The following is a 25,834-nucleotide window of genomic DNA, read 5'->3' as shown; positions in this document are numbered from 1 at the left end:
TATCTTGATGAAGTCCCAATAGTTCATTTTTGCTTTTGTTTCCCTTGCCTCAGGAGACCTGTCTAGTAAGAAGTTGTTACGGCTGTTGTCAGAGAGATTTCTGCCTGTGTTTTCCTCTAGGATTTTGATGTTTTCCTGTCTCACATTTAGGTCTTCCATCCATTTTGAATTTATTTTTGTGTATGGTATAAGTTAGTGGTCCAGTTTCAGTCTTTTGCACGTGGCTGTCCAGTTTTCCCAACAGCATTTATTGAAAAGATTGTCTTTTTTCCATTGGATATTCTTTCCTGCTTTGTCAAAGATTAGTTGGCCATATAATTGTGGTTCCATTTCTGGGTTTTCTGTTCTGTTCCATTGTTCTGTGTGTCTGTTTTTGTGCCAATACCATATATCTTTTTTTTTCTTTAAGATTTTATTTATTTGAGAGAGAGAGAGCACGAGAGGGGGGAGGGTCAGAGGGAGAACCAGACTCCCTGCTGAGCAGGGAGCTGGATGCGGGACTCGATCTTGGGACTCCATGACCTGAGCCAAAGGCAGTCGCTTAACCAACTGAGCCACCCAGGTGCCCCTCCAATACCATATATCTTGATTACTACAGCTTTGTAATATAACTTAAAGTCCAGAATTGTGATGTCTCCAGCTTTGCTTTTCTTTTTTAAGATTGCTTTGGCTATTCAGGGTCTTTGTGGTTCTATAAAATTTTAGGATTGTTTGTTCTTTGTTGAAAATGCTGGTAGTATTTTGATAGGGATTGCATTAAATGTGTAGATTGCTTTGGGCAGTATAGACATTTTACAGTATTTATTCTTCCAATCCATTAGCATAGGCTGTTTTTCCATTTCTTTGTGTCATCTTCAATTTCTTTCATAAGTGTTCTATAGTTTTCAGAGTACAGGTCTTTTACCTTTTTGGTTAGGTTTATTCCTAGGTATCTTACGGTCTTGGATACAGTTGTAAATGGGATTGATTCCTTGATTTCTCTTTCTGTTGCTTCATTATTGGTGTATAGAAGTGCCACAGGTTTCCATACATTGATTTTGTATCCTGCGACTTTACTGAATTCATGTATCAGTTCTAGCAATTTTTTGGTAGAGTCTTTTGGGTTTTCTAGATAGAGTATCATGTTGTCTGCAAATAGTGAAAGTTTGACTTATTGCTTGCCAGTTTGGATGCCTTTTACTTATTTTTGTTGTCTGATTGCTGAGGCTAGGACTTAAGTACTACGTTAAATAACAATGGTGAGAGTGGACATCCCTGTCTTATTCCCAACCGTAGAGGAAAAACTCTCAGTTTTTCCCCATTGAGGATTATATTAACTGTGGGTCTCTCATATATGTAGCCTTTCTGATGTTGAGATATGTTCCCTCTGTTCCTACTTTGTTGAGGTTTTTTTTTTTTTTAAGATTTATTTATTTTAGAAAGAGAGAGTGCAAGCAGGGGGAGGGGTAGAGGAAGAAGGAGAGAATCTCAAGCAGACTCCCTGCTGACTGCAGAGCACCATACAGACTCGATCCCATGACCCGGAGATCATGATCTGAGCCAAAATCAAGAGTAGAATGCTTAAATGACTGAGCCAGCCAGGAGCCCCTTGTTGAGGGCTTTTATCAAGAATGGGTGCTGGGAGCCCCCTGGGTAGCTCAGTCAGATAAGCGGCCTACTCATGATTTCAGATCAGGTCATAATCTCAGGGTCTGGGGATCCAGCTCTGTGTAGGGCTCCACTCTCGGCATGGAGTCTGCTTCTCTCCATCTTCCTCTGCCCCTCCCCCTGCTCTCTCTTTCCCTCTCTCTCAAATAAATAAATAAATCTTAAAAAAAATAATTGATGCTGTACTTTGTTAAATGCTTTTTCTGCATCTGTTGAGAGGGTCATATGGTTCTTATCCTTTCTTTTAATGTGGTATATCACATTGATTGATTTGCAAATATTGAACCACCCTTGCAGCCTAGGAATAAATCCCAGTTGATCATGGTGAATGATTCTTTTAATGTACTTTTGGATTTGATTTGCTAGTATTTTGTTGAGAATTTTTGCATCCACGGTGATCAAGGATATTGGCCTGTAATTCTCTTTTTAGTGTAGTCCTTGGTTTTGAAAACAATGTAATACTGGTATGGTAGAATGAGTTTGGAAGTTTTCCTTCTACTTCTTTTTTTTGGAAAAATTTGAGAATAGGTATTAACTCTTCTTTAAATGTTTGGTAGAATTCCCCTGGGAAGCCATCTATATATGTTCTTATGAAGCATGTTTAAATCACACCTCTACAACTTTTGTTTATGGTTCAAGTATCATTTTTAAGACTGGGTATAGCTTTTCTCTTCTTTTTAGTGATTTAAGGTTTCCTTTTGGTAGAAGAGCATATAATAACTGCAAAATATATTGAATTCCACTGTAGAATAAGATGGCTTTTTTATTTAGATTACCGGACTCTGTTTATGGGTGCTATCCATAAAGAATTTGATCCCATTATTTATTTTAAAGATAGTGTCATGCTCATTAATTTTACTGAATAAAGTATGAAGAAAAGGAAAGAGAAGGGAAAATTGTGTATTTTGGATGTCTGTCATTGTTTTGTAACCTGGAGATGTCATTAACAAAGCTATTGACTTAGATAATGCTGAACAGGGTGCTATTTGAATAGGAATACACCTATGAGGAACATTCCTTGATTTACAAAAGCATTTATTCCTTTTGGAAATCTGTTGTTTGCAGTATTCTTGTTGGCTTCATGATCAGCCCCAAGCTTCTGCTCATAAACAGCATCCCAGACCTTTTGGTTTTATATCAAGCTGATCTATCTGCCTCATGGTTTTTCAACAGCCCACAATTATACAAAACCATTTAAGTGTACCTAAGAACATCTTTTTTTTTTTTTTTAAGATTTTATTTATTTACTTGAGAGAGAGTGAGAGAGAGAGAATGCGCGTGAGCCAGGGGAGGGGCAGAGAAGCAGACTTCCCTCCGAGCAGGGAGCCCGATGCAGGGCTCTATCCCTGGACCCTGGGATCACAATCCAAGCCAAAGGCAGATGCTCAACCGACTGAGCCACCCAGGTGCCCGAGAACATCTTTTAAGTGGTTTTGTCTCCCTCCCCTTATTTACTTCTGTAGTTCATTCTAAAGAAATCATTTGATTATTTTATGTTGATGTTTTTCTGCCTAGAAAAAATAGTGTATATTAATTGTAGAAAAATTAGAAAATACATTTATAAAAATTCCTCAAAATCTTTAACATTTTAGTGCATTTCCTTTTAGTCTTTTTCTGTGCATAAGTGTTTTATAGTAAAACATATCATTTAAAACAGTTTAGCATAAAATATCATTAAACCCAGGTCAAGAGAGAGAACATCCCAGATGACCCCTGTGTTGTATCTCTTCTTAATCACAACTCATATTTCCTTCTTTTTTTATTAAAGACTTTATTTTTTTATTTGACAGAGAGAGACACAGCGAGAGAGGGAACACAAGCAGGGGGAGTGGGAGAGGGAGAAGCAGGCTTCCGCCGAGCAGGGAGCCCGACATGGGGCTTGATCCCATCATGACCTGAGCTGAAGGCAGATGCTTAACGACTGAGCCACCCAGGCGCCCCCTCATATTTTCTTCTTAAGGATAGCTATTTTTCTGACTCTTAATGATAATCATTTCCTCACTTTTCTTTATAGCTTCTCTATTTTCTGATATATGCCCAAGTTTAATGTAGTTTAATTGTTCCAGTTTTTGAACTTTATATCAATTAAATCATAGCATCTTCTTTGGTGTCTTGATCCTTCACACAATATGATATTTTCAAAATTTGTGCTATTGAGTGAAGCTGTAGTTCTTATGGCATTTTTTGTTTTTTTTTGTCTTTTTAAAAATAAAATGAATGCAAGTCACTTCCATTGCTGTGTAGTATTCTATTGTGTGGCTATACCACAATTTATTTTTCCAACCTCTTGTTGATAAATATTTGGGTTGTTTCTAATTTTTGTATACTTCAGTTATGAACATTCTTGAACATATGTCCTGATTCACATGTGCATGAAATTCTTCGAAGTATGTAACTAGGAGTAGAATCGCTTAGTCATTGTGTATATGTATTTTCAGCTCTAGCAAATAAACTGTTCCCAAATAAGTTGTACCAATTTGGACTACAAGCAAAAGTATATGAAAGTTCTCTTTGTCCACACTTTTGCTCATAATAATTTTTCATGGGGCTTAAAAAAGGGATTAAAAATATAAGACATCACAACTAAATAATTGGTAGGATTGGAAAAATACTCCAGTGCCTTTCTGCTGCCCAGAAAACAGATGGGCGAGAGCAAATTGTCTAAAATAAGATCATAGAATAAACACAAAGATATCACTAATTATCTTTAATATAAATGGATTAAGTACTCTAGTTAAAAGACAAAGATAATTGGATTAAGATTTTAAAACAGCATAAGCATGCAAAAGAATGGAGTTGACCACCTACCTCATACCATATACAAGAATTAACTCAAAATGGATGGGTAATCTAAATATAAAAAGCTAAAACCATAGAACTTTTAGAAAAAAACATGGGGTATATCTTCATAACCTTGGATTTAGCAGTGAATTCTTACATATAACACCAAAATTCAAGCAACAAAAGAAAAAATGGATAAATTGGATATCATCAAAATTAAAAGCTTTTGTTCCTTAAAACACATATCAAGAAAGTGAAAAGATAGCCTACATGCTACAACATGGATGAACCTTGAAAACATTATGCTAGCTAAATGAAATAAACCAGACACAAAAGAACAAATATTATATGATTCCACTTATATGAAATATCAAGAGTAGGCAAATTCATAGAGACAGAAAGTAGATTTGAGGTCCAGGGCCTGGGAGAAGGGGAGAATAGGGAGTTATTTTTTAGTAGTTACAGAGTTTCTCATTGGAGTGATAAAAATGTTTTGAAAACAGGTAGTGATAATGTTTGCACAGTGTTGTATATGTAATTGATGCCACTCCCTTGTACCATTATGAGTGGTTAAAAAGGCAAGTTTTATGTCTTATATATTCATCACTATTTCTAAAAATTGGTAATATTCCAAAAACCATTGAATTATATACTTTATTTAATTTTTATTTTTTATTTTTTAGAGAAGGGGAGGAAGAAGGGTGTGGCAGAGAGAGAGGGAGAATCAAGAGAATCTTAAGCAGGCTCCACACCCCCCACAGAGCCTGACGTGGGTCTTGATCCCACAACCTTGAGATCACGACCTGAACCAAACTTGAGTCAGAGACTTGCCTGACTGAGCCACCCAGGCACCCTGAATTATACACTTTAAATTAATGAATTGTATGCTATGTGAATTATATGTCAACAAAAATTTTTTTATTTTTTAAAGATTTTATTTATTTGACAGAGAGATAGCACAAGTAGGCAGAGCAGCAGGCATAGGGAGAGGGAGAAGCAGGCTCTCCGCTGAGCAGGGAGCCCGATGTGGGGCTCAATCCCAGGACCCTGGGGGATCATAATCTCAGCCGAAGGCAGATGCTTAACGACTGAGCCACCCAGGCACCCCAGCAAATTGTTTTTTAAAAAAGACACTAATAATCCTACTACTGTTTTTTTATAAGAGATACATCTAAAACATAAGGATACAGAAAGGTAAACAATAAATTGATGGGGAAAATATGCAAATATTAGCTATATTTGTATCAGATTAAATGGACTTTAAGGCGTCGAACATTACCAGAGACAAAGAGGGTCACATTATAATGACAGATATTCATTTTAACGGGAAGATAGAACAATTTAAAATTGGTATACAGCTAGTAATATAGCTTTGAAATAAAAAATGGACACAACTAAAAGAATAAATTCTTAATTGTAATAGAAGATTTTAACACAACTTCCTAGTAATTGATAAGCAGTCAAAAATTTAATAAACAGAAGATTTGCCCTACTCAATGAACAGACAGAAGTTTACAAGCTTTTTTATTTTATTTTATTTTTTAAGATTTATTTATTTATTTTTTTGACAGAGAGAGACACAGCGAGAGAGGGAACACAAGCAGGAGTGGGAGAAGCAGGCTTCCCGCGGAGCTTTTTTCTCACAAGGTTTTTTTAAAGGCAATGAAGTATAAACAACAGAAATTGAGGTCTTAAAGGATTCTTAATGATATAGGACAGTGTTAATTGAAAAGAACCAGGCCACAAAGTTGGATATAGTAATTCCAATCTTGTTAAAGTATTATATGTAGATTGGAAAAATACTTTATCTTTGATTTTAAACACTTTGACTAGGATGTACATCAGTAAGATTTTCTTTGCAATTATCCCTGCTTGGGGTTCACTGATCTTAAATCTATGGGTGGATGTCTTTCATCAGTCTTGGAAAAGTCTTGTGCATTGTCTCTTTGAGTGTTTCTTCTACACTATTTCCTGTCTCTCCTTCTACTGTGATTCCAATTACATGTATATTAGGCCATTTGATATTGTCTCGTAGATCCTGTATTCTCTATTTTTTCCTCTCTTTTTCTCTTTGTGATATAGTGTGGATAATTTCTGTTGATGTGTATTCAAATTTATTGATTCTTTTGTCAGTGGCGTCTTTTCTGTTGATAATCACATCACAAGAATTCTTTAGGTCCCCTACCATACTTAATTTCTAACACTTCCATTTGGCTTTTCTCTCATTTCTCTATCTCATTTGACATTTTCCATCTGTTCATTCATGTGTCCACTTTTTCCACTACTATTTTTTTAAGGATTTTTATCTATTTATTAGAGCATGGGAGCTGGGGGGAGGAGCAGAGGGAGAGGATGAAAAAGACTCCCTGCTGAGGAGGGACCCATGTAAAATGCAACTTTCTAATTTGAAAATAGCAAAACTTTTTGTCTTTTTTGAAGAGATTTTATTTATTTGAAAGAGAGAGCACGCAAGTCAGGGGGAAGGGCAGAGGGAGAGGGAGAAGTAGGCTCTTCACTGAGTAGGGAGCCTGATGCAGGGCTCAATCCCATGACCCAGGGATCATGACCTGAGCCAAAGGCAGATGCTTAACTGACTGAGCCACCCAGGTTCCCCAAAACTTTGTGTCATAGGATGTATGAATTTTTTTTTTTAAGATTTTATTTATTTGACAGAGAGAGAGAGAGAGAGCACAAATAGGCAGAGTGGCAGGCAGAGGGAGAGGGAGAAGCAGGTTTTCTGCTGAGCAGGGAGCCCGATGCGGGGCTCGATCCCAGGACCCTGAGATCATGACCTGAGCCGAAGGCAGATGCTTAACGACTGAGCCACCCAGGCGCCCCAGACGTGTGAATTTTTTTGATCCACTTAAAGATCTGCCTCACAGTATGAAAAATATAAATGTATTTTGTCTGTTCACATTGGTGGTAAAATTTGGGGCAATTTTTTTTTCTAATGTTAACTGGATGAAATTGTATTTAATTCTATATCTTTTTTTAAAAAAAAATAATAAAGCTTAGTGATTTCCTAAGCTTTCACCTTAGGAAACTAGAAGAAGAGGAGCAAATTAAATCCAAAATAAGCAGAATAAAAGTTAGAAGCAATTAAATTGAGGGACTCCTGGGGTGGCTCAGTCGGTTAAGCATCTACATCGGGCTCCTTGCTCAGCAGAGAGCCTGCTTCTCCCTCTGCCTGCCGGTTCCCCTGCTTGTGCTCACTGTCTCTCTGACAAATAAATAAAATCTTTTTTCAAACAAGAAGCAATTAAATTGAAAATAGCCAAAAGCTGTTTTTTTAAAAAAAGATCAGTAAAATTGATAAATATCTAACCAAGCAATCAAGAAAAAAGAAATGTTACTAATAATCAGAAATGAAAGAAAAGTCATCACTACAGATTATGTGAGCATTAAAAGGGTAATAAAAGAGTATTATGAACAACTCTATGCCCACAAGTTTCGTAACCAATTCTTAGAAGTACACACATCTACTAAAACTCACACAGGGAGAGATGTACAATCTGAAGAGGCATTATCTATTAGAGAAGTTTAATCAATAATTAATAACCTTCTAAAATAGAAAGCACCAGGCTCAGGTGGTTTACTGTTGAATTCTAGCATACATTTAAAAAAGAAATGATACCAGTTCTCTAAATTGCTTTCAGAAAACAATGCTGTGAGGCCAGCATTACCCTCATCCCAAGACAATGGAAAGACAAGCCATACTAGGATAGAATATTGGCAAAACATGTATCAAAGATTTTTATCCAAAATATACAAAGAACTGTTAACAGTAGAAAAACTAACAGCGCATTTGAAAAGTGGGTAAAGGAATTGAACAGATACCTCACAAAAGAAGATAGACAGATGATGGATAAGCTTATGAAAGCATGCTCAATATCATATGTCACTAGAGTCTTGCAAATTAAAACAACAATGAGATACCTGTTTTAAATAACCCATTAGGATGGCTAAAATCCAAAACACTGACAACACCTAATGCTAGCAAGGATGTGGAGCAACAGGAGCTCCCATTCATTGCTGGTAGGAATGCAAAATGGTACAGCCAATTTGGAAGACAGTTTGATGGTTTCTTATAAAGCTGAGCATAGGCTTACCATATAGTCCAACAATCCTGCTCCGTGGTATTTACCCAAGTGAGTTGAAAACTTATGTCTACACAAAAATCTGTATACAAATGTTTATAGCAACTTTATTCATGCTGTCAAAATTGGAAGAAACCAAGGTGTCTTTCAGTAGGTGAGTGGATAAATGCTGGTATATCCATGCCATGGAATATCATTTGCTGATAAAAAGCAATGAACTATTCAGCCATGAAAAGACATGGGGAACCTTATACGCATATTGTTGAGTGAAAAGCTAGTCTGAAAAGGCTACCTAGTGTATTATTTCAACTATATGACATTCTGGAAAAGGCAAAACTATAGACACAGTAAAAATATTGGTTGCCAGACAGTGGGAGGTGGAGTTGGGGAATGAATAGGTAGAGCACAGGACACTTTTAGGTTAGCAAAAGTATTCTGTATGATACTGTAATGATGAATACATGGCATTATGCATCTGTTAAAACCCATAGAACTATACAACACAAAGAGTGAAAGCTAATGTAAGCTATGGACTTTAGTTAATATATCAATAATGGTTCATCAGTTATAACAAATATGCTACACTGTATCAGTCTGCTGTAGCAGCTGTAGGGGAGGAAAAATAATTTTTCTTCTACCCTTCTAGGTTCTTGGCTGAGAGTGTCACGTCCCCTATACCCCCATAATAAAAAGACAGTAACAGGAGAAAAACAGGTTTAATAACATATATACTTCCTGCATACATGGGAGATACCCAGGAAAACTGAGTAATTCCCTGAAATGGCCCAAGTCACCACCCCAAATACTATCTCCAGTTAAGCCAAAAGAAGGGGGGTGGAGAGGAGGTTAAGGAAAGACCAGTTATAGTAGGTTTCTAGGAAAAGCACAGTAAACAAGTATGTTTGCTGTGCAGATTTAAGTCCATGTCTTCTCTATTAATAAAAGTTGCTAGAGTTTTATTCATTCTCCTCTTCCTAGTACAGAGAGGGAGACACCTTACAAATGGAGATTTTCCTTATAAATGTAAATGTTACAAAAAAAGAAGCTCTACTTATTTTTCAGAGCTTCTTCTTTTTGGTGTTTCTTAAAAATAACCAGCTCAAGATAGTCATGCCAAAGAGGCTTATTTTGGGGTGCTGTATTCTACCCTTCACAGCCCCAACAAAATAGAATCGACTGTGTGGCATAAACAACAGAAATTTATTTTCTCATAATCCTAGAGGCTGGAAGTCCAAGATTAGGGTGCCAGCATGTTTGGGTTGGGTTAGATTGAGAACTCTCTTCCTGGCTTGCAGATGGCTGCCTTCTCACTGTTTCCTCACATAGTAGAGACAGAGAGAAAGCAAGCCCTCTGACAGCTCTTCCTATAAAGGCACTAATCCTATCATGAAGGCCCCACTCCCGTGGCCTCATCTAAAAAACCTCATCCCAAAGGACCCATTTCCAAAAATCATCACATTGTGAGTTAATGCTTCAACATATGAATTTTAAGCGATCACAGTTCAGCCCATAGTACATTTTGTTTATTCATTCATCAGTTTATAAACATTCATGTTGTTTCCACTTTGGGTTATTGTAATTAGTGGTGCCATGAAAATTCCTGTAGAAGTGTTTGTTTGAACACTTGTTTTCAATTCTTTGGGGTATATTGCCTAGGAGTGGAATTGCTAGGTCTTACGGTAATTCTGTGTTTAATGTTTTGAGGAACTTCCAGAATGTTTTCTATTGCATTTAATTATAATTCAAATTATAATTTTTTAATTGTAGCCATCCTAGTGTGTGTGACTTGATATCTCATGGTAAAATGAGTTTTTATATGTAGCTTTCTTCCTATAACTTATTTTGTATGTTAGAAGTAGGTACAATTATCATTATGTTGAAGTCTATTAAAATCCAATAAATGTACTGCAGAAAAGTCAAATAATTTGCTAAATACCACTGAGAGTGGTATTAAATCAAGATTTAAAACCAAATGTGATTCCAAAGACTGTTCTCTTAAATATTCTATTATTCTACCTATGCTGTTCCATGATATAGTTGATATTTCAATAATAAGTACAACCAACAGGTGTTTCAGTATTGTAAATCTATATAAGATCATTTATATGATTGAAAATATATAATTTGCAATTATCACAGATTTATTATTAATTTTTCTTTAATTTCCTTTGCAAAAACATTGCTGATTTGACTATATATTGATACAGCCTTTCTGTCAGTATTTAACAAAATACTGAAAAAAGATGACTATATTTTTAAATTTGTTTTATTTTAGGTCCACCTCATTCATTTAACCGAGATGAGACAATAATCATTGCTTTGGCATCGGTCTCTGTATTAGCTGTTTTGATAGTTGCCTTATGCTTTGGATACAGGATGCTGACAGGTAAAAATATTACCTTTTTTTATTGTTTATTAAATATACCATTTAATCAGAATCAGTTTTCTCCTTTTTAAAAATCTCTGTGCTCCCATCCTTCTCTCTTAACAAACTTTTTTCTTAGTTTTTATGAAAAGTTTCAAAAATATCCAAAATACCTCTCACCCAGCTTCAATGATTATCATATCTATATATCATCCATAGCCCTGCTCACCACATCCTTCTGTGGTAGTGGGTTATTTTGGAGTAAATCACATTATATCATTTATCTGTAAAAAAACATTTAGTATTCTCTCTGAAATATAAGGACTTAAAATATATATAACCGCAATACCATTTTCACAACTAAAAAAATAATTCTTTAATATCATCAACTGTTCAGTCAGTTCTATTGAACTTTAGGTTTGATGAACTTTTTAGGAAATCAGTACCCATTCATTTGAATAACTTTAATAAAACCTTTAATGTTTCTGCAATATTTTAAACAAGGTCTGTTGTTGGAACTATCTCCCAAAATTCAGCTTTAATATTATTATTCATCATTCATCTTCATTTATAGATGATTCTTGGTTTAGTAAATAGTTTTACTCTTGGTGACGTTGAGCATAAATCTTGCTGCCTACCCTATAGTAGCTCTTCTTTTTAACTTAAATATAATACAAAGTGTAATAAAGATCTTCATTTTAAGAGAGCCATACATTAGTAACTTCTTTTTCTTATTCTTATAGGAGACCGTAAACAAGGTCTTCACAGTATGAATATGATGGAGGCAGCAGCATCAGAACCCTCTCTTGACCTAGATAATCTGAAACTGTTGGAGGTAAGATTGCTCTTAGATATTACGGGGTGTTCTTTCTGCTGTCATAGTATATCTGAGACAGTAACTTTATTCACTCACTACATCATTCATCCATTTATTCCACTAACATTTATTAACTATCAGTTTGGTGCCAAGGCCTATTCTAAGCACAGAGAACATAGGTGAATAGTCCAGATAGTCCCCTTGAGGCTTATATTCTTTTTTTTTTTTTTTAGGATTTATTTGTTTATTTGAGAAAGAGAGAGAGAGCAGAGGGAGGGGCAGAGGGAGAGGAGAGAAAGAATCTCTAGCAGACTCTCACTGAGCGCAGGGCCCCATGCACTGCGGGGCTCCATCCCAGGACCCTGAGATTATGACCTAAGCAGAAATCAAGAGTCAGCCAGCTGCTTAACTGACTGAGCTACCCAGGCTCCCCTTGAGGTTTATATTCTAATGGGTAAAGAAAGAGTCTACAAACAGGTTAAACAAATAAATGTATATTATTTCTAGTAGTAGTAGTAAGTGCTATAGAGAAAAGTGAAGCAGATAAGAAAAATATGGAAATGGAGCTAGTAAAGAGAATATATTTAGAAAGGAGATGATCTTTGAGTACATACTGCAACAATATGGGAATAAAGACATGAAATTCTGAGAAGAATGTGCTTTCAAGCAATCCATAGTATATGCCTAATAAATATTTCTTGTCTGTGCATATATTATGTATTTTTATAGGTACATACAATTGTTATATATTATGTTGAATTTAATTTTCATTTGGTAATATCTCAGAACCTATGTTAAAGTCTTACCATGATGAATGTTTTTATGATCTTTACTAGAATAAATAAACTATGATCCCCAAACTGGAGACTGTTAAATAGTAAATATGGTAGATTTGATTATATAAAATATTTTAGGAACCTTCTGTTTAGGTGAAAAACAATACACAAAGTTAAAAGATTCAAAAAAGCATTTCAGCACATGAAAAGGAATTATTCAAGAGCTGGTATAAATCAATAGAAGAAACAATCCATAAAAAATGGACAAAAAACATGAAGTGCCAATTCACAAAGGAATTAAATGCAGCTTTTAAATGTATAATAAGATGTCCAATTTACTAAATTGAAAAAAATACTAATTAAAACCTTAGGATATTCTCCTGGACTGAGTAAAACACTCCCAAACATTGCTGATTTAACTATATATTGATACAGCCTTTCTAAAGGGCATTTTATCTGTTAAATTTTAACCTAGAAATAGTGAGTGAAATATAATAAAAATCCTTAAGTAAATGATGGTTAAATCCTTAACCTGTTCAGTAAAGTGAAAGAAATCTCCATAAGCCAAAAATGAAGAGAATGGGTTGCATTTTGCTGATTTCATTTTTTTTAATTGTGTCCTGGATATTAAGAATGTTATATTGTGGATACCCTGTGTTCTGTGAGGCTTTTCTAAAGTGTGTTTGTTTCCATTGTTTGTTTTAATAGGCAGTTAACTTGGTTGGATATGCTGCCAACTCATCTCTTAGGCAGAAGCTCAAATCTCAGTCCAATTGTTTCATCTTTAGCTAAAATTGGTCTCATATTCATTGGATTTCCCCCTCTGTCACTCTCTTTTGTGGGATTCTCCCCTCACTTTCCAGAATCTGTGGTTGCCCTTAATTCTGTCCTCTGGTTCCTAGGGCCAGAAAGATTATGGATTTTCTATTACAGTTCTAGCTCCACTGCAGAGTGTTCATTTCAGCTTGCTCTCAGGCTAAAAGCTATAAAAATGGGTAATTCACCCAATGGCATTCCTTTCTAAGTGTTGACTCCCAGAATCTACTTCCTTTTGTTCATTCTGTAGCACTTTTAGATTTCTTTTAAAAATTTTGTTCAGGGGCTCCTGGGTGGCTCAGTCGGTTAAGTGTCTGCCTTTGGCTCAGGTCATGATCCCAGGGTCCTGGGATGGAGCCCCATGTTGGGCTCCCTGCTCGGCATGGAATCTGCTGGTCCCGCTCCTTCTGCCCCTCCCTCCACTCGTGCTCCTATTCTCTCTTTCTCTCTCGCAAATAAATAAAATCTTTTTAAAAAATTAAAATAAAATGAAATTTTGTTCAGAGTTCATAGTTGTTGTCTGTGGGAGGGCTGGGTCTGGTAGGAGCTTCCTGAGCCATATGAGATATGGAATTTATTAGTTTCTTGACAATGGAGTAATTTAAACTGTAAGCAGTAGAGAGCTATGGTCTACATTTGGATTTATACTTTTCTAGAAAATTTGATTTTTCAGTTGTGATATGAATTAATATTTTGCTTTCTTCAAAACAAATTTACAGCTGATTGGCCGGGGTCGATATGGAGCAGTATACAAAGGTTCCTTAGATGAGCGTCCAGTTGCTGTAAAAGTTTTTTCCTTTGCAAACCGTCAGAATTTTATCAATGAGAAGAACATTTACAGAGTGCCTTTGATGGAACATGACAACATTGCTCGCTTTATAGTTGGAGATGAGAGAGTTACTGCAGATGGACGCATGGAGTATTTGCTTGTGATGGAGTATTATCCCAATGTAAGTTCTTTATAAAAATTAAAGTGACTTTTATATTAGCTGTCAATGAGATTTTTAGGACTACTGTTCTGCAAAGCAGTGGTGGTTTGCAACTCATTATTAATGGTCTGCAGTGAGATAAGGATCTCACATCAGAATGTGAATCAACTAAGTCACCACTTAACTGTTTAGTTCATCTGTCTGTCTGTCTGTCTCTTTCTCCCTCTCAGCAAGACTTTCTTGATGAAGGAAACAGTGTTTTGATTGACATTCATTCTGGTGCAAGCTCCTTATCCCTGTCTGGTTATAAATAGTTTGTGGATGAGCACCTTGAGTAACACGGACACATATATATTTATGAAAGTTTCTGTTTTGTACTTGTAAAACAAAAAAATATAATTCGTATTTATACTGGTAAGAGATACATTATGAAGAAAGAGTCTAAAAGACTATTTCTTCTATCTTAATTTGATAAATCAATGGAGCATTTAATATGAAATAATCATTTATATTTTTTAATATTGGAGAAATTAAAATTAATAATGTTTAAATTATCCTTTTCATCCTCTCCTCCCCTCTCTACTCACGGAAATGTCTCTTCAGATTTTGAAGCGTCATAGTTCATTAGATCTTCGTGGAATCCTAACCTCCATAAATACTTTATAAGGCTGCTGCTAATTTATCTCCTCAGTACATTAATTCCACTTTTTTGGTATGTGTTTATTTTTTCCTTTATATAGGGATCTCTGTGCAAGTATTTGAGTCTCCATACAAGTGATTGGGTCAGCTCTTGCCGTCTGGCTCATTCTGTGACTAGGGGACTGGCTTATCTTCATACAGAATTGCCACGAGGAGGTAAGACAATGAATAGAAGATGAATGACACCCATATGGGGTCAAAATTCACAAAGGGAAATTTTATTCATATCTTCAAACTAAACGTATATTTTATTTAATAGCAGATTTGTTATTAACCAGTTGTTTGAAAGATCTGGCATGATGAAATGGATTTGAAATGTAATAAGAATAGGAAAAAGAACTTAAAGACTCTAGAGAGGTCATGGATCTCATTGAGATTTTTATTAAAGCTCTGAACACCTTCTCTGTAAAGATACATGTAAGGTACACTTTTAAGAATGTTCTTTTGATTTTAGTGGTTCACAGACCCTTTAAAGTCCATCTGTGGACTTAGGTTAAAAATCTCTTAACTAGGCTATACTACATTTCCTTGCATTTATTTGCTTATTTAAATGAAATACAGTGCATTGCCAATTCTTTATTTTTAACATCATATGAATCTTTATTCTGTGGTTGGTTGGTCTTAAGTATAAAACCTATGTGTATCTTTTTATAATTCAGTGTTTCTCTTAGCTAGAATTAGGTTTGCTCAAATCTGTCAGGGGAAAAAATAACAGGCTTCAATAAGAATGAAAATATTTTTTTCTCATGTAAGAATTTAGAGAGACGGCGCCTGGGTGGCTCAGTCGTTAAGCGTCTGCCTTTGGCTCAGGTCATGATCCCAGGGTCCTGGATCGAGCCCCACATCGGGCTCCCTGCTCTGTGGGAAGCCTGCTTCTCCCTCTCCCACTGCCCCTGCTTGTGTTCCCTCTCTCGCTGTGTCTCTTCTCTGTCAAATAAATAAAATTTAAAAAAAAAAAAAGAATTTAGAGAGAGATGGTCTAAGATTGGTTTGGTAGCACCATGGTATTATTGGAGCCTTATTATTATCTCCTCCATCATTCTTTAGATATGGCTTACATTTTCAAAGTCACTTCATTGTCCATAATGCTATATATCTGCTAATCAGTATATTTTATTTTCCAGAACTTAGTTCACACTTAGCTACCACACTTATCTGCAAGAGATACTGAAAATATAGTTGTTGTTATTGTTGTTGTTGTTTTTAAGCTGGATGTGTTGCTGTCTCAAATAATATTGGATTCTGTTACCGAGTAGAAAGAGGATAATGCATGGTGGGGATTTCATAACTTTGTGGTTGTGTTCTTTGCCATAACTACAGTTTTCTTTAGCATCTGTGTGCATTTTTGCTAGTTGTTCAAAAAAATCTCTTTAATACATTTACTTTCTTAGTTTCAAAATACACCTCACATCACAGGCTGGTCTAAATTAGCTTTGCTTCAAAAATCAGTCTTTGTGCTTTCTCAAGCTTTCATCCCTTGTGGGATTTTCTTGTCATACTATAGCCCAGAATATTGTTTTTCCAGTTTCTCTGACCTCTGTAGATAAGAGAATCGTTAATATATCAATTTCTTAGATCTTTGTTCCATTGTGTAATAGCATGGATCATCTTTTCTAGCTGCTGATTCATATATAAATAATTTCTCCTGAATAATTTATCACTTCATTTATCTTGACATCTTGCTTTTCCTGAATACAGAATTGACCAATGTTATTGCCTATGTCAGCAATTTGATGCACTTATTCTAGTGCTTTAGCACATTAACCATTTGGACTGTGTTTCCTTACTCTTAAATATTATTATAATTCATTTAAAGAGCTGGCTTAGCACAGAATTTAAAATACCATCCTAATCCTCCTTTTCAAGACTTGCATGATTTAGCAAGGTTTCAAGTCAAATATTGGCTGAAAAGAATGCCATCAAATAAGAGTTGTACTTAATGTAGATGTTACTCTCAATATTACCTAATATTATCATTTAAACTAGTTAACCTTTTTAAAAAACTGAGTATATATATGTATATATATATGCTATTGCAAAAGACATAAGTATATTTGATTTTTAAAATAGGAAATATGCTATGTTATTTCAAAACATTTAAAGTGTTATTTCACTTTTTTTTCAGAGAATCCTATTTTTCCCAGTATCTTTAGATGTAACTTCGCTGTTTGGCATAGAAATTTTATAGTAAGGAATAATACTATTATTATTTATTCAGCTGTTTTTTGCTTCAGAATAAATAAGGATGAGTTGAACCTGTTTATTTATTTGTAATTGTCTTTCTTATAAATTTTTTCCTGAGAATGTCAGTGAAACTTGGTACTGTACTCCCCCCAGAAAAATCTAACAAAGAAAGACCATATATAGATCACTCAAATATAAACAGAAGGTTACTATTAACTACGTACATCCTTCCAGATCCTTTCTGTGTATGTGTGTGTGTGTGTGTGTGTGTGTGTGTGTGTGTGTGTGTGTGTGTGTGTGTGTCTAAATATCCACAGAGAGACTATTTTTTGTTCAGGTTTTATTTTTTAACACAATTGAAATAATATTATGTCCTGCCTAGTACAGTGCTGCTGCCCAGGGCAAAATCATTATATGCTTTGCTCTTTTCTCTTCACCCCCTACCCCCAAATAAAAAGGATTAAAAGGTATACTGAGGAGAACTTTAAAGGGAAAAGTCTCTCAAAGGGCAGTCTGTAGTTCTACCTCTTGAATTGGTGATAAATCCTAATCTTCCTTCCTTTCTTTCTTCTCTTCTCTGCCTTACCTCTTTTGCTCCCCTGCTCTATTTCTTTTTTTTTTCCCCTCATTATATAGAAGAAAGTACTACCCTGTTTTCCTCTCTGGCTGTCTCACCCACTCGTTCGTTGCCCATTCCCCCCATTATTTGCCTGGTTTCCCTAAGTATGAGATCTTTTAGTTTAAGTATTGATTTAGGATTAATATACAAATATTTTCCAAATATAGAAACATTTTTATATCTCTATAAATTTCTTATATAAATATCACCTCAAGATTGTACCATATATACTAGTATTGTGGTTTTATGCAGAATAAGAAATGCAGCTCTTTTAGGGGTTGAGCGAACCATGTTAGTACAAGCTTTAGAAAGCTGGACCATGAACTGAAAGGCGAGAAAATGAGCAGGAAAGATCAATGGTACTACCATTTTTTAGATCATGGTAACTACTATTTTTTCCTCCAATTGTGCTGTGTGCTCTGTTTTGTTTTGTTTTTTTTTTAATATGAAAGGAATCATTATCCTCTTTTTAGTTTCATTGCTGGTAAAATTGCAGTCTAATTTTCATTAATGAGAGTAATGACTAAACGCTGAGCCTATTTGTGCCTAAATATAAATACTCAATAAACTTATCATTGACTTTGTTGTGATTGCTCTGTTTTTTGTATACCTAGAGAGTTATTTTAAATTTCAGAAATTGTGGTATAGAATTTTTTTTTTCAATTCAGGAGCTATAGTTTTGCTTAATAATATTTATATAAGGTTTCCTTATAGAGAGGAAAAAATTTATTATGCTTTTCGTGAGGCAGCTTAGGTTAGATACGTTCTTTCGGTCAGCAAGCATTTATTGTGTGCCAACCCTTTTGAATTCAGGTAAAACATATTCTCTTTCTGCCTTCATGGAGCATATAGTTTAGTGATAATAGAATGAGTATAATAGTGCTTTGCTTCTCAGTAAAATCAGAAAATAGGTTTTCATATCTTGCTGAGAGATAGCAGCTCCTCTACTCATTCTCCAAATCCATCGTAAAGTTATTCCTAGTTTGATTTGAAGGACTGAGGTGGGCTTAGAGACGGGGCTAAACCTGAGGGCAGAACTGGGATGTTCCATCATAGGTTTGATCTGTTAAGTCATAGGACATATGTATACAGATTTTGAAGCCATCTCAGTTTTTCACTGATACTTATTTTAGACAAGCTGACTTTTTGATTTTTTATACTAAATATTTCTTTCTGTATTGCCTCCTTTTGCTACCCTAGGAATGAAGAGAAAAAAAAAAACAAGTGTGTTAAAATTAGAAGCAATAGCATGTTGGCTGTTAGATTTCAGCTAATTATTTAAAGCTTAATTATACATGCAACAGTAGTTTATGTTACAAAATATAGTGAAAATAGTTAACGATTGTGAGTTGAAAACTTTGCTTTCTTGTTTCCTTTTTTGTTATTAGAAAATTAATGGGCAGAAAAATAATACAGTCATCTAAATTTATGTAGTCCCTATTATCTGCGTGCTTACTTTATGCCCAAGAGTGCTATTTAAACATTAATAAATATTTGAAATTATCTAAACAGATCATTATAAACCTGCAATTTCCCATCGAGATTTAAACAGCAGAAATGTCCTGGTGAAAAATGATGGAACCTGTGTTATTAGTGACTTTGGATTGTCCATGAGGCTGACTGGAAATAGACTGGTACGCCCAGGCGAAGAAGATAATGCAGCCATAAGTGAGGTGAGTATATACAAAAGGTATCACTCTGACATACCTTGAGAACATAATGAATTGCATTAAAAAAAGCAACACAGGACAATTATCCTTATATGCTACCAATGTAGCATATTAAGAATTACAAAATTAAAAAATATGAAAGACCTTACATGAAGTTTATCAGTTCTTTATGGAAATCAGTGCCACACCAACTCATTTTTTACAAGCATTGGGAGGAAGTGTGTAGGAACTGACTTTTGAAGCAAGAGTAAAATTGCCAAGTTTGAGATAGGACAGTCACCTTCTGATAATCACCATTAAAATGTGAAACACATCCTTCCTAACCTTTTTCTCTGCATCCACATACGTATGTGTGTGTGTCTCTCTCTCTGTATGAATATATACACACACACACACACACACACACACACACACACACACACATATATTTTTTTAACTTAAAATTTTTAGGGACTCCTCAGTGGCTCGTTTGGTTGAAGGTCTGACTCTTGATTTCGGCTCAGGTCATGATCTCATGATTGTGAGATTGACCCCCACCTTGGGCTCTGTGGTCAACATGGAGTCTGCTTGAGATTTTCTGTCTTCCTCTCCCTCTCCCTCTCCCACTCTCTTTCTCCTTAAATAAGTAAATAAAATCTTTAACATTAAAAAAAATTTTTTTTAAATATTAAATGGTGTATATTGTATAGTTTTCTCATTGTGTCTTAGAAATGTTTCTGCATTGACACACATAGGATGGTCTACCTCATTCTTTTTGATTGATGAATAGTATTCATTAGGATGGACTTACCACAGTTTAATTATTCAAGAAGGGCATTTTATAGATAAAAAATTTGGTATAGAAGTTTTCATGCTTAGGGTCAAATAACGTATCATTGGTATGAAATTTATGTATAACCTCTGGTCTAATATATGCCTTTCAGAATATGCTGCATTCTGTTTCTGAAAAATATCACTCTAATTTAATAGGTTGGCACAATCAGATATATGGCACCAGAAGTTCTAGAAGGAGCTGTGAACCTGAGGGACTGTGAATCAGCTTTGAAACAAGTGGATATGTATGCACTTGGGCTCATTTATTGGGAGATATTTATGAGATGTACAGACCTCTTCCCAGGTAAGAGAATTGCTATCAAGAATTGATAAATGTTTTGAAGTGAAGCAGTTATATTTTCTTTTTCTATCTATATTAAGTCAACTTTTGTGTGTTTTTACTTTTATTTAAACCTTTAGTTCATTGCCATCTAGTGTTCAGAAACATTATTAGCAGAAGGATGTCAATCAGGAAAACCTTTTTAAAAGGACTCCAAGTTTTGCATCTGAGTGCAGTTTAATTAATTGCTCATAATAGCTTATCTGTGTTTAGTTTGGTCTCTGATTGCTTTAACGGTCATCGTTGTCCTTATGCACCCTCTGAACATTTGATAAGCTACACTTAAAATATTTCCTCAGTTGACCCAAGTAAGAAATTAGAAACAATGAATTAACCATTAGAACACTTTTTTCTTTCTTTTTCCTTTATTTTTTTCATTCTCCATTCTTGACTTCCTGCTTTCCTTCCTTTCTTTCAATGAAAGAACACTCATATAATATGAGTGTTTGTTTGAGGCTTACTTGAATTAGCCAAATGAGTTTATAGTTGTTTTGTTAGGATTATATTACTGTCATTATTGTCCTCTAAAAACTTAAACTATCAATATGTGCATTGCATTCTTCTAGATGATGTACAAAATGATTTGATATATATGGCTTCTACTTTATGGGAATAACACCATTAAAAGCATAGAAAAAGGAAAAACAGTCAGTTGAATCAGCATTAGACAAATTATGAAATGGAACTATTAAATAAAAACAAAGATTAGTGGTAGGGTTGAATTTTTTGCTTTAAAAACAGTAAGCATTTAACAGTAGTCATACTAAAAATAAAATAAGTTAATTATTTAGATTGACTATAGGTCAGTCAGTTATTTAGAAATATATTTCCTAGTTAATTGTAAGTACAAAGTAATTAAGGTATTTTTCTGCACATAGCAGAATTGCAGTAGTATCACACATATTATTGGAACTTTTGAAACTTCTTATTTCTATTATTGGAATTTTGGCCACAGATTTTTTTTTAATATATCCTAATCCAGAATTTTTTATTTTTTAGAAGCATGTCTGACTAAAATGATTCTTATTATCAGCATTAGTATACTGCCATCAGCAACATTTTTTTGGACAACTACTGCATTCAAAGAATAACTATTACTTTTGGTCTGATAAATAATAAAGAGCAATATCAAGTGTTTGAAAAAGGAAAAGCAGGGTGCCTGGGTGGCACAGTTGGTATACCTACAAATGCAGTATAATTCTTGGTTTCGGCTCAGGTTGTGATCTCAGAGTCCTGAGATTGAGCCCCACATGGGGCTTAATGCTCAGCGTGGAGTCTACTTGAAGATTTCCTCCCTCTGCCCCTCCCCCATGCTCTCTCTCTCTCTCTCTCTCAAATAAATCTTAAAAAAGAAGAAAAAAGAAAAGGGAAAGGCAATTCAATCTTATTTGTAGATTATTTTAGCAGATGTATAGGATAAATTGAGATAGAAAGCATTAGAGGCAGTTTAAAAAGGGAAAAGACAGGTGCCTGGCTGACTCAATCAATAGAGCATGTGACTCTTGACCTCTGGGCTGGGGCCATGAGTTTGAGCCCCATTTTGGGGATAGAAATTACTTAAAAAAAAAAAAACAACAATAGTTAAAAGAAATAAGGTGTTACTGTTTAATGGATACATAGTTTCTGTCTGGAAAATGTAAAAAGTTCTAGAGATGGGTAGTAGTGATGGTTGCACAACATTGTTAATGCACTTATTGCCACAGGACTGACTATATGCTTAAAAATTGTTAAAATGAGGGCGCCTGGGTGGCTCAGTTGGTTAAGCAACTGCCTTCGGCTCAGGTCATGATCCTGGAGTCCTGGGATTGAGTCCCACATCGGGCTCCCCGCTCAGCAGGGAGTCTGCTTCTCCCTCTGACCCTCTTCCCTCTCGTGCTCTCTATCTCTCATTCTCTCTCTCTCTCAAATAAATAAATAAAATCTTAAAAAAAATTGTTAAAATGGTAAATTTTGTGTATATTTAACCACAATGAAAATAAAAATAAAGGAGAAAAACAAGAGTTGCAGAAGAGATCCTATAATCTTGGATATGGAAATTGGCAAGAAGAGGCACATGTAAGAAAATATAGAGGAGAAATCTGTGGTTATACTTAGCTATTAGAAGAAAATCTAAGGAATTGAGAAATATTCAGAGATCAAAGAACTGGAGTGGCAGCCAGGAACTTAGGAAAAAATATTTATTATATTGGAAAGGTGAATAAATTATGGAGACTTTTGGATGGGGTATTGATGGACAACTGAAGAAATTAAAAAAATTTTTTTTTTAATTATCCACAGATGGTAAATGGGAATTTATGAGTGAATGCTCTCTCCTAAGAGAACAAATTAAGAGTGCAAAAAATTGGGGAATAAAGACTACATATTGGGGGACCTCCCTGTACCAGTAGGTTAGTTAAGAAGACCATCGGTCTGGAAAATAGTGAAAAAACTAAGAAATCATAGTATCTTGGAAGTCGATGTTAGAAAATGTTAAGAACCCATATTGATAGCAGTAGATGTAATATGAAGTCAAAAGGAAATAGAACTGAAGAATGATCTTTGAATTTGAATCGGAGGAGGTTATTAGTATTCTTAGAAGAGATTCTGTGGAATAGCGAAGACAAAAATATTACAGACTATGGGAAGGAAAAGTATTAAGACAGCACAGGAAGAAGATTTAGGGTACTCTTAAAAATTTTAACAATGAAATGGGGGGAGGAGTTGAATAAAAATGTTCCCATAAACATATTAATAAACATAGAATAGCATGTTATAATGATACAATTCTTGGAAAACATTTCTTCAAACTTCTATGGTATATCTCCAAATGCAGTACACGCTTTATTATTAAATGTAGACATTACGTTATGTAGACTGGCTATCTGTAAAATATTTGCAAAATAAATGAATTAGGTGTCTGTATTACAAATAAGTGAAATGCTGCAATATTTATATAAAGGAGGAATATGGAAGGAAGAAAAAATAGGAAAGCAAGACAAAGAAAAAGAAAAAAGAGAACAAGCATAATTTAAGAAGGGAACTAGAAAGTTCCTAACTGCTTAGAGACAAATTAACAAATAGCAAATGAGGTTTGAAGCAGGGAATGGTATCCAATATTCTTAGACATTTGATCTATTTTGGACAGTTTGAAAGAAAGTAGGGTTATAAAACTTCCCTTGAGCAATCCAATGATAATAAAGTTTTAAGGAAATCCAGTTAAGACTAATAGAATTCATGATGATGATACCATTAACATTAATCTTTGTGTCCCTAATGCCTAATACTAAGCGCTAAACAAGTATCTATTGAAAAATTAGATTTAGAGCCATGAAGATTTATTAGAAAATTGACAGTTCTTAATGTCATTTCATTCACCAAATAAGATTGTGCATCAGTTTTATTTAGCATGTTTTCTAATTATATTTTAGACCTGATTAAGACAAATAAGTAAAATTGTGAATTTTTAATTATCCTGAACCAGTACTCGAAAAAAAACAAAAACAAACTAATAAATAGCACTTGGAAGATATCTATATGTGTTGTGTTTATGTCTCAGAGACAGATAAGATATACTAGTAAATATGTTACAGTTCACAGATACTAGGGTTGAGGTTTTATCAAATGAGGTTTCATGAATGAAAGTGATACACTAACTAGCAGGATTGAATCTTTCAATTTTGTCTTTCAAGTTCAATATTGATGGTGATTGTCAACAATAAGTATCTGCTTAAATGTTTAAAGTATGTGAACATATCACTTGTTTAGATAGTGTAATATTCCAAAATTTGGGGGTTGTACTGCATAAATTATAGAATTAATCTTTGTAATATAATCTTTTTTAATATTGGAGGGCAACTGTTTATATGTTGTTTTGAATATCCAAATTGAAACATAAAAATTAAATACATGTTTTATAAAGTACTTTTTTTTTTAAATTTTATTTATTTGAGAGAGAGAGAGAATGAGAGATAGAAAGCACGAGAGGGAAGAGGGTCAGAGGGAGAAGCAGACTCCCTGCCGAGCAGGGAGCCTGATGCGGGACTCGATCCCGGGACTCCAGGATCATGACCTGAGCTGAAGGCAGTCACTTAACCAACTGAGCCACCCAGGCGCCCTATAAAGTACTTTCTATCTGGGTCATTATAACTTTTGTATTATCTCCATGTGAGTGAGATAAGGAAGACAGACATTGCCATTTTGCTGGCAGGAAAATTAAAAACAGAATAAACAACTTTTCCAGGGGCGCCTTGGTGGCTTAGTCCGTTACGCATCTGACTCTTGATTTTGGTTCAGATCATGATCTCAGGGTCGTGAGATCAAGCCCCATGTTGGGCTCCACACTGAGCGTGGAGCTTGCTTAAGATTGTCTGTCAGTCAGTCTGTCTGTCTGTCTCAAAAAAAAAAAAAAAGACTTTTCCAGGAGAGAGATGAAGCCAGGATTAGAGCTTAAGTGCCTTATCCTACATTCTGGTGTTCCTCCTTCTAATTTATCCTGTCATTTTAATGGGATGTGGAGTGGTGCCAGGAGACAGGAAGAGTCTTTCTTGTGTTCTTTGTCAAGATTTTGACTAGACCATTGGTTTTCTGACTGTTGGTCCCAGAGATCTTCTGTATGTTCAATATGTTTATTAAGTTTAATTTAATAACATTTTGTAAAAATCATGAGCTTCTCATCACAAGCATCTGATTGTGCTTTATTGGTGATAAAGAGGGTTATTAAACAGTGGTAGAATAGTTAATGAGACTTTACAATCCTTGATCTAGATACTGTTTCTTAAGAGGAATTTTTAAAAAAAATCAGTATACTGATTTTTCTATCATGGTCATTATCATAAAAATTTTCGTGACATTTGATACAGTCTGGCTGGACTATAATAGAGCCAGTGACATATTAAGACAGGATGACTATACATCTGCGTGCTTATATTTGGTTGTACAGTCATGTGTTGTACTAGATCCTGGACTTTGTCCTCATATTCACCACCCTTGATCTCTGTATGGGATAAGAATTCAGGCATTTTCAAGTATTAAGTACACCTTATATATATATAATTAATAATCCCTCCAATTTAGTAATACTAGAAATCATTTAAAAATAGCTATGTCCACTGTTGAAACTACCACTTGATTTATCAACAGATGTTTAATTTATCAAAGACAATTCTAAGTAAAGCATTTATTAATAATGTATTAAACCCACAACAGGATTTCTTTTGGGTTTCCAAATATGCCCTAAAGGGTTAAAAAAAAAAGATTGTGACATAATTTCTCTGCTTACTTGGTATCAGAAATTCTGCTGTTA

At 34.8% G+C, this 25,834-nt stretch overlaps 1 protein-coding gene across 1 annotated transcript in view; it reads left to right on the top strand.

Annotated features, from left to right (window-relative positions):
* The window catches only part of BMPR2 (bone morphogenetic protein receptor type 2), a 198,159-nt gene that overhangs the window by 150,485 nt on the left and 21,840 nt on the right, over window positions 1-25,834 (top strand). Inside the window, exons 4-9 of the mRNA XM_088021589.1 lie at window positions 10,801-10,911; window positions 11,634-11,725; window positions 14,019-14,249; window positions 14,969-15,083; window positions 19,243-19,403; window positions 20,370-20,517. Of these exons, the coding sequence (XP_087877715.1) occupies window positions 10,801-10,911; window positions 11,634-11,725; window positions 14,019-14,249; window positions 14,969-15,083; window positions 19,243-19,403; window positions 20,370-20,517 (858 nt within the window). The remainder of the gene's footprint in view (window positions 1-10,800; window positions 10,912-11,633; window positions 11,726-14,018; window positions 14,250-14,968; window positions 15,084-19,242; window positions 19,404-20,369; window positions 20,518-25,834) is intronic.

This window comes from Eumetopias jubatus, unplaced genomic scaffold (assembly GCF_037043125.1).
Source record: "Eumetopias jubatus isolate StellerSeaLion01/CBP00866 unplaced genomic scaffold, mEumJub1_p1.0 scaffold_3, whole genome shotgun sequence".
Lineage (NCBI taxonomy): Eukaryota > Metazoa > Chordata > Mammalia > Carnivora > Otariidae > Eumetopias > Eumetopias jubatus.
The sequence above is the reverse complement of the archived record's forward strand: the minus strand, read 5'-3'. Positions and strand labels throughout refer to the sequence as shown.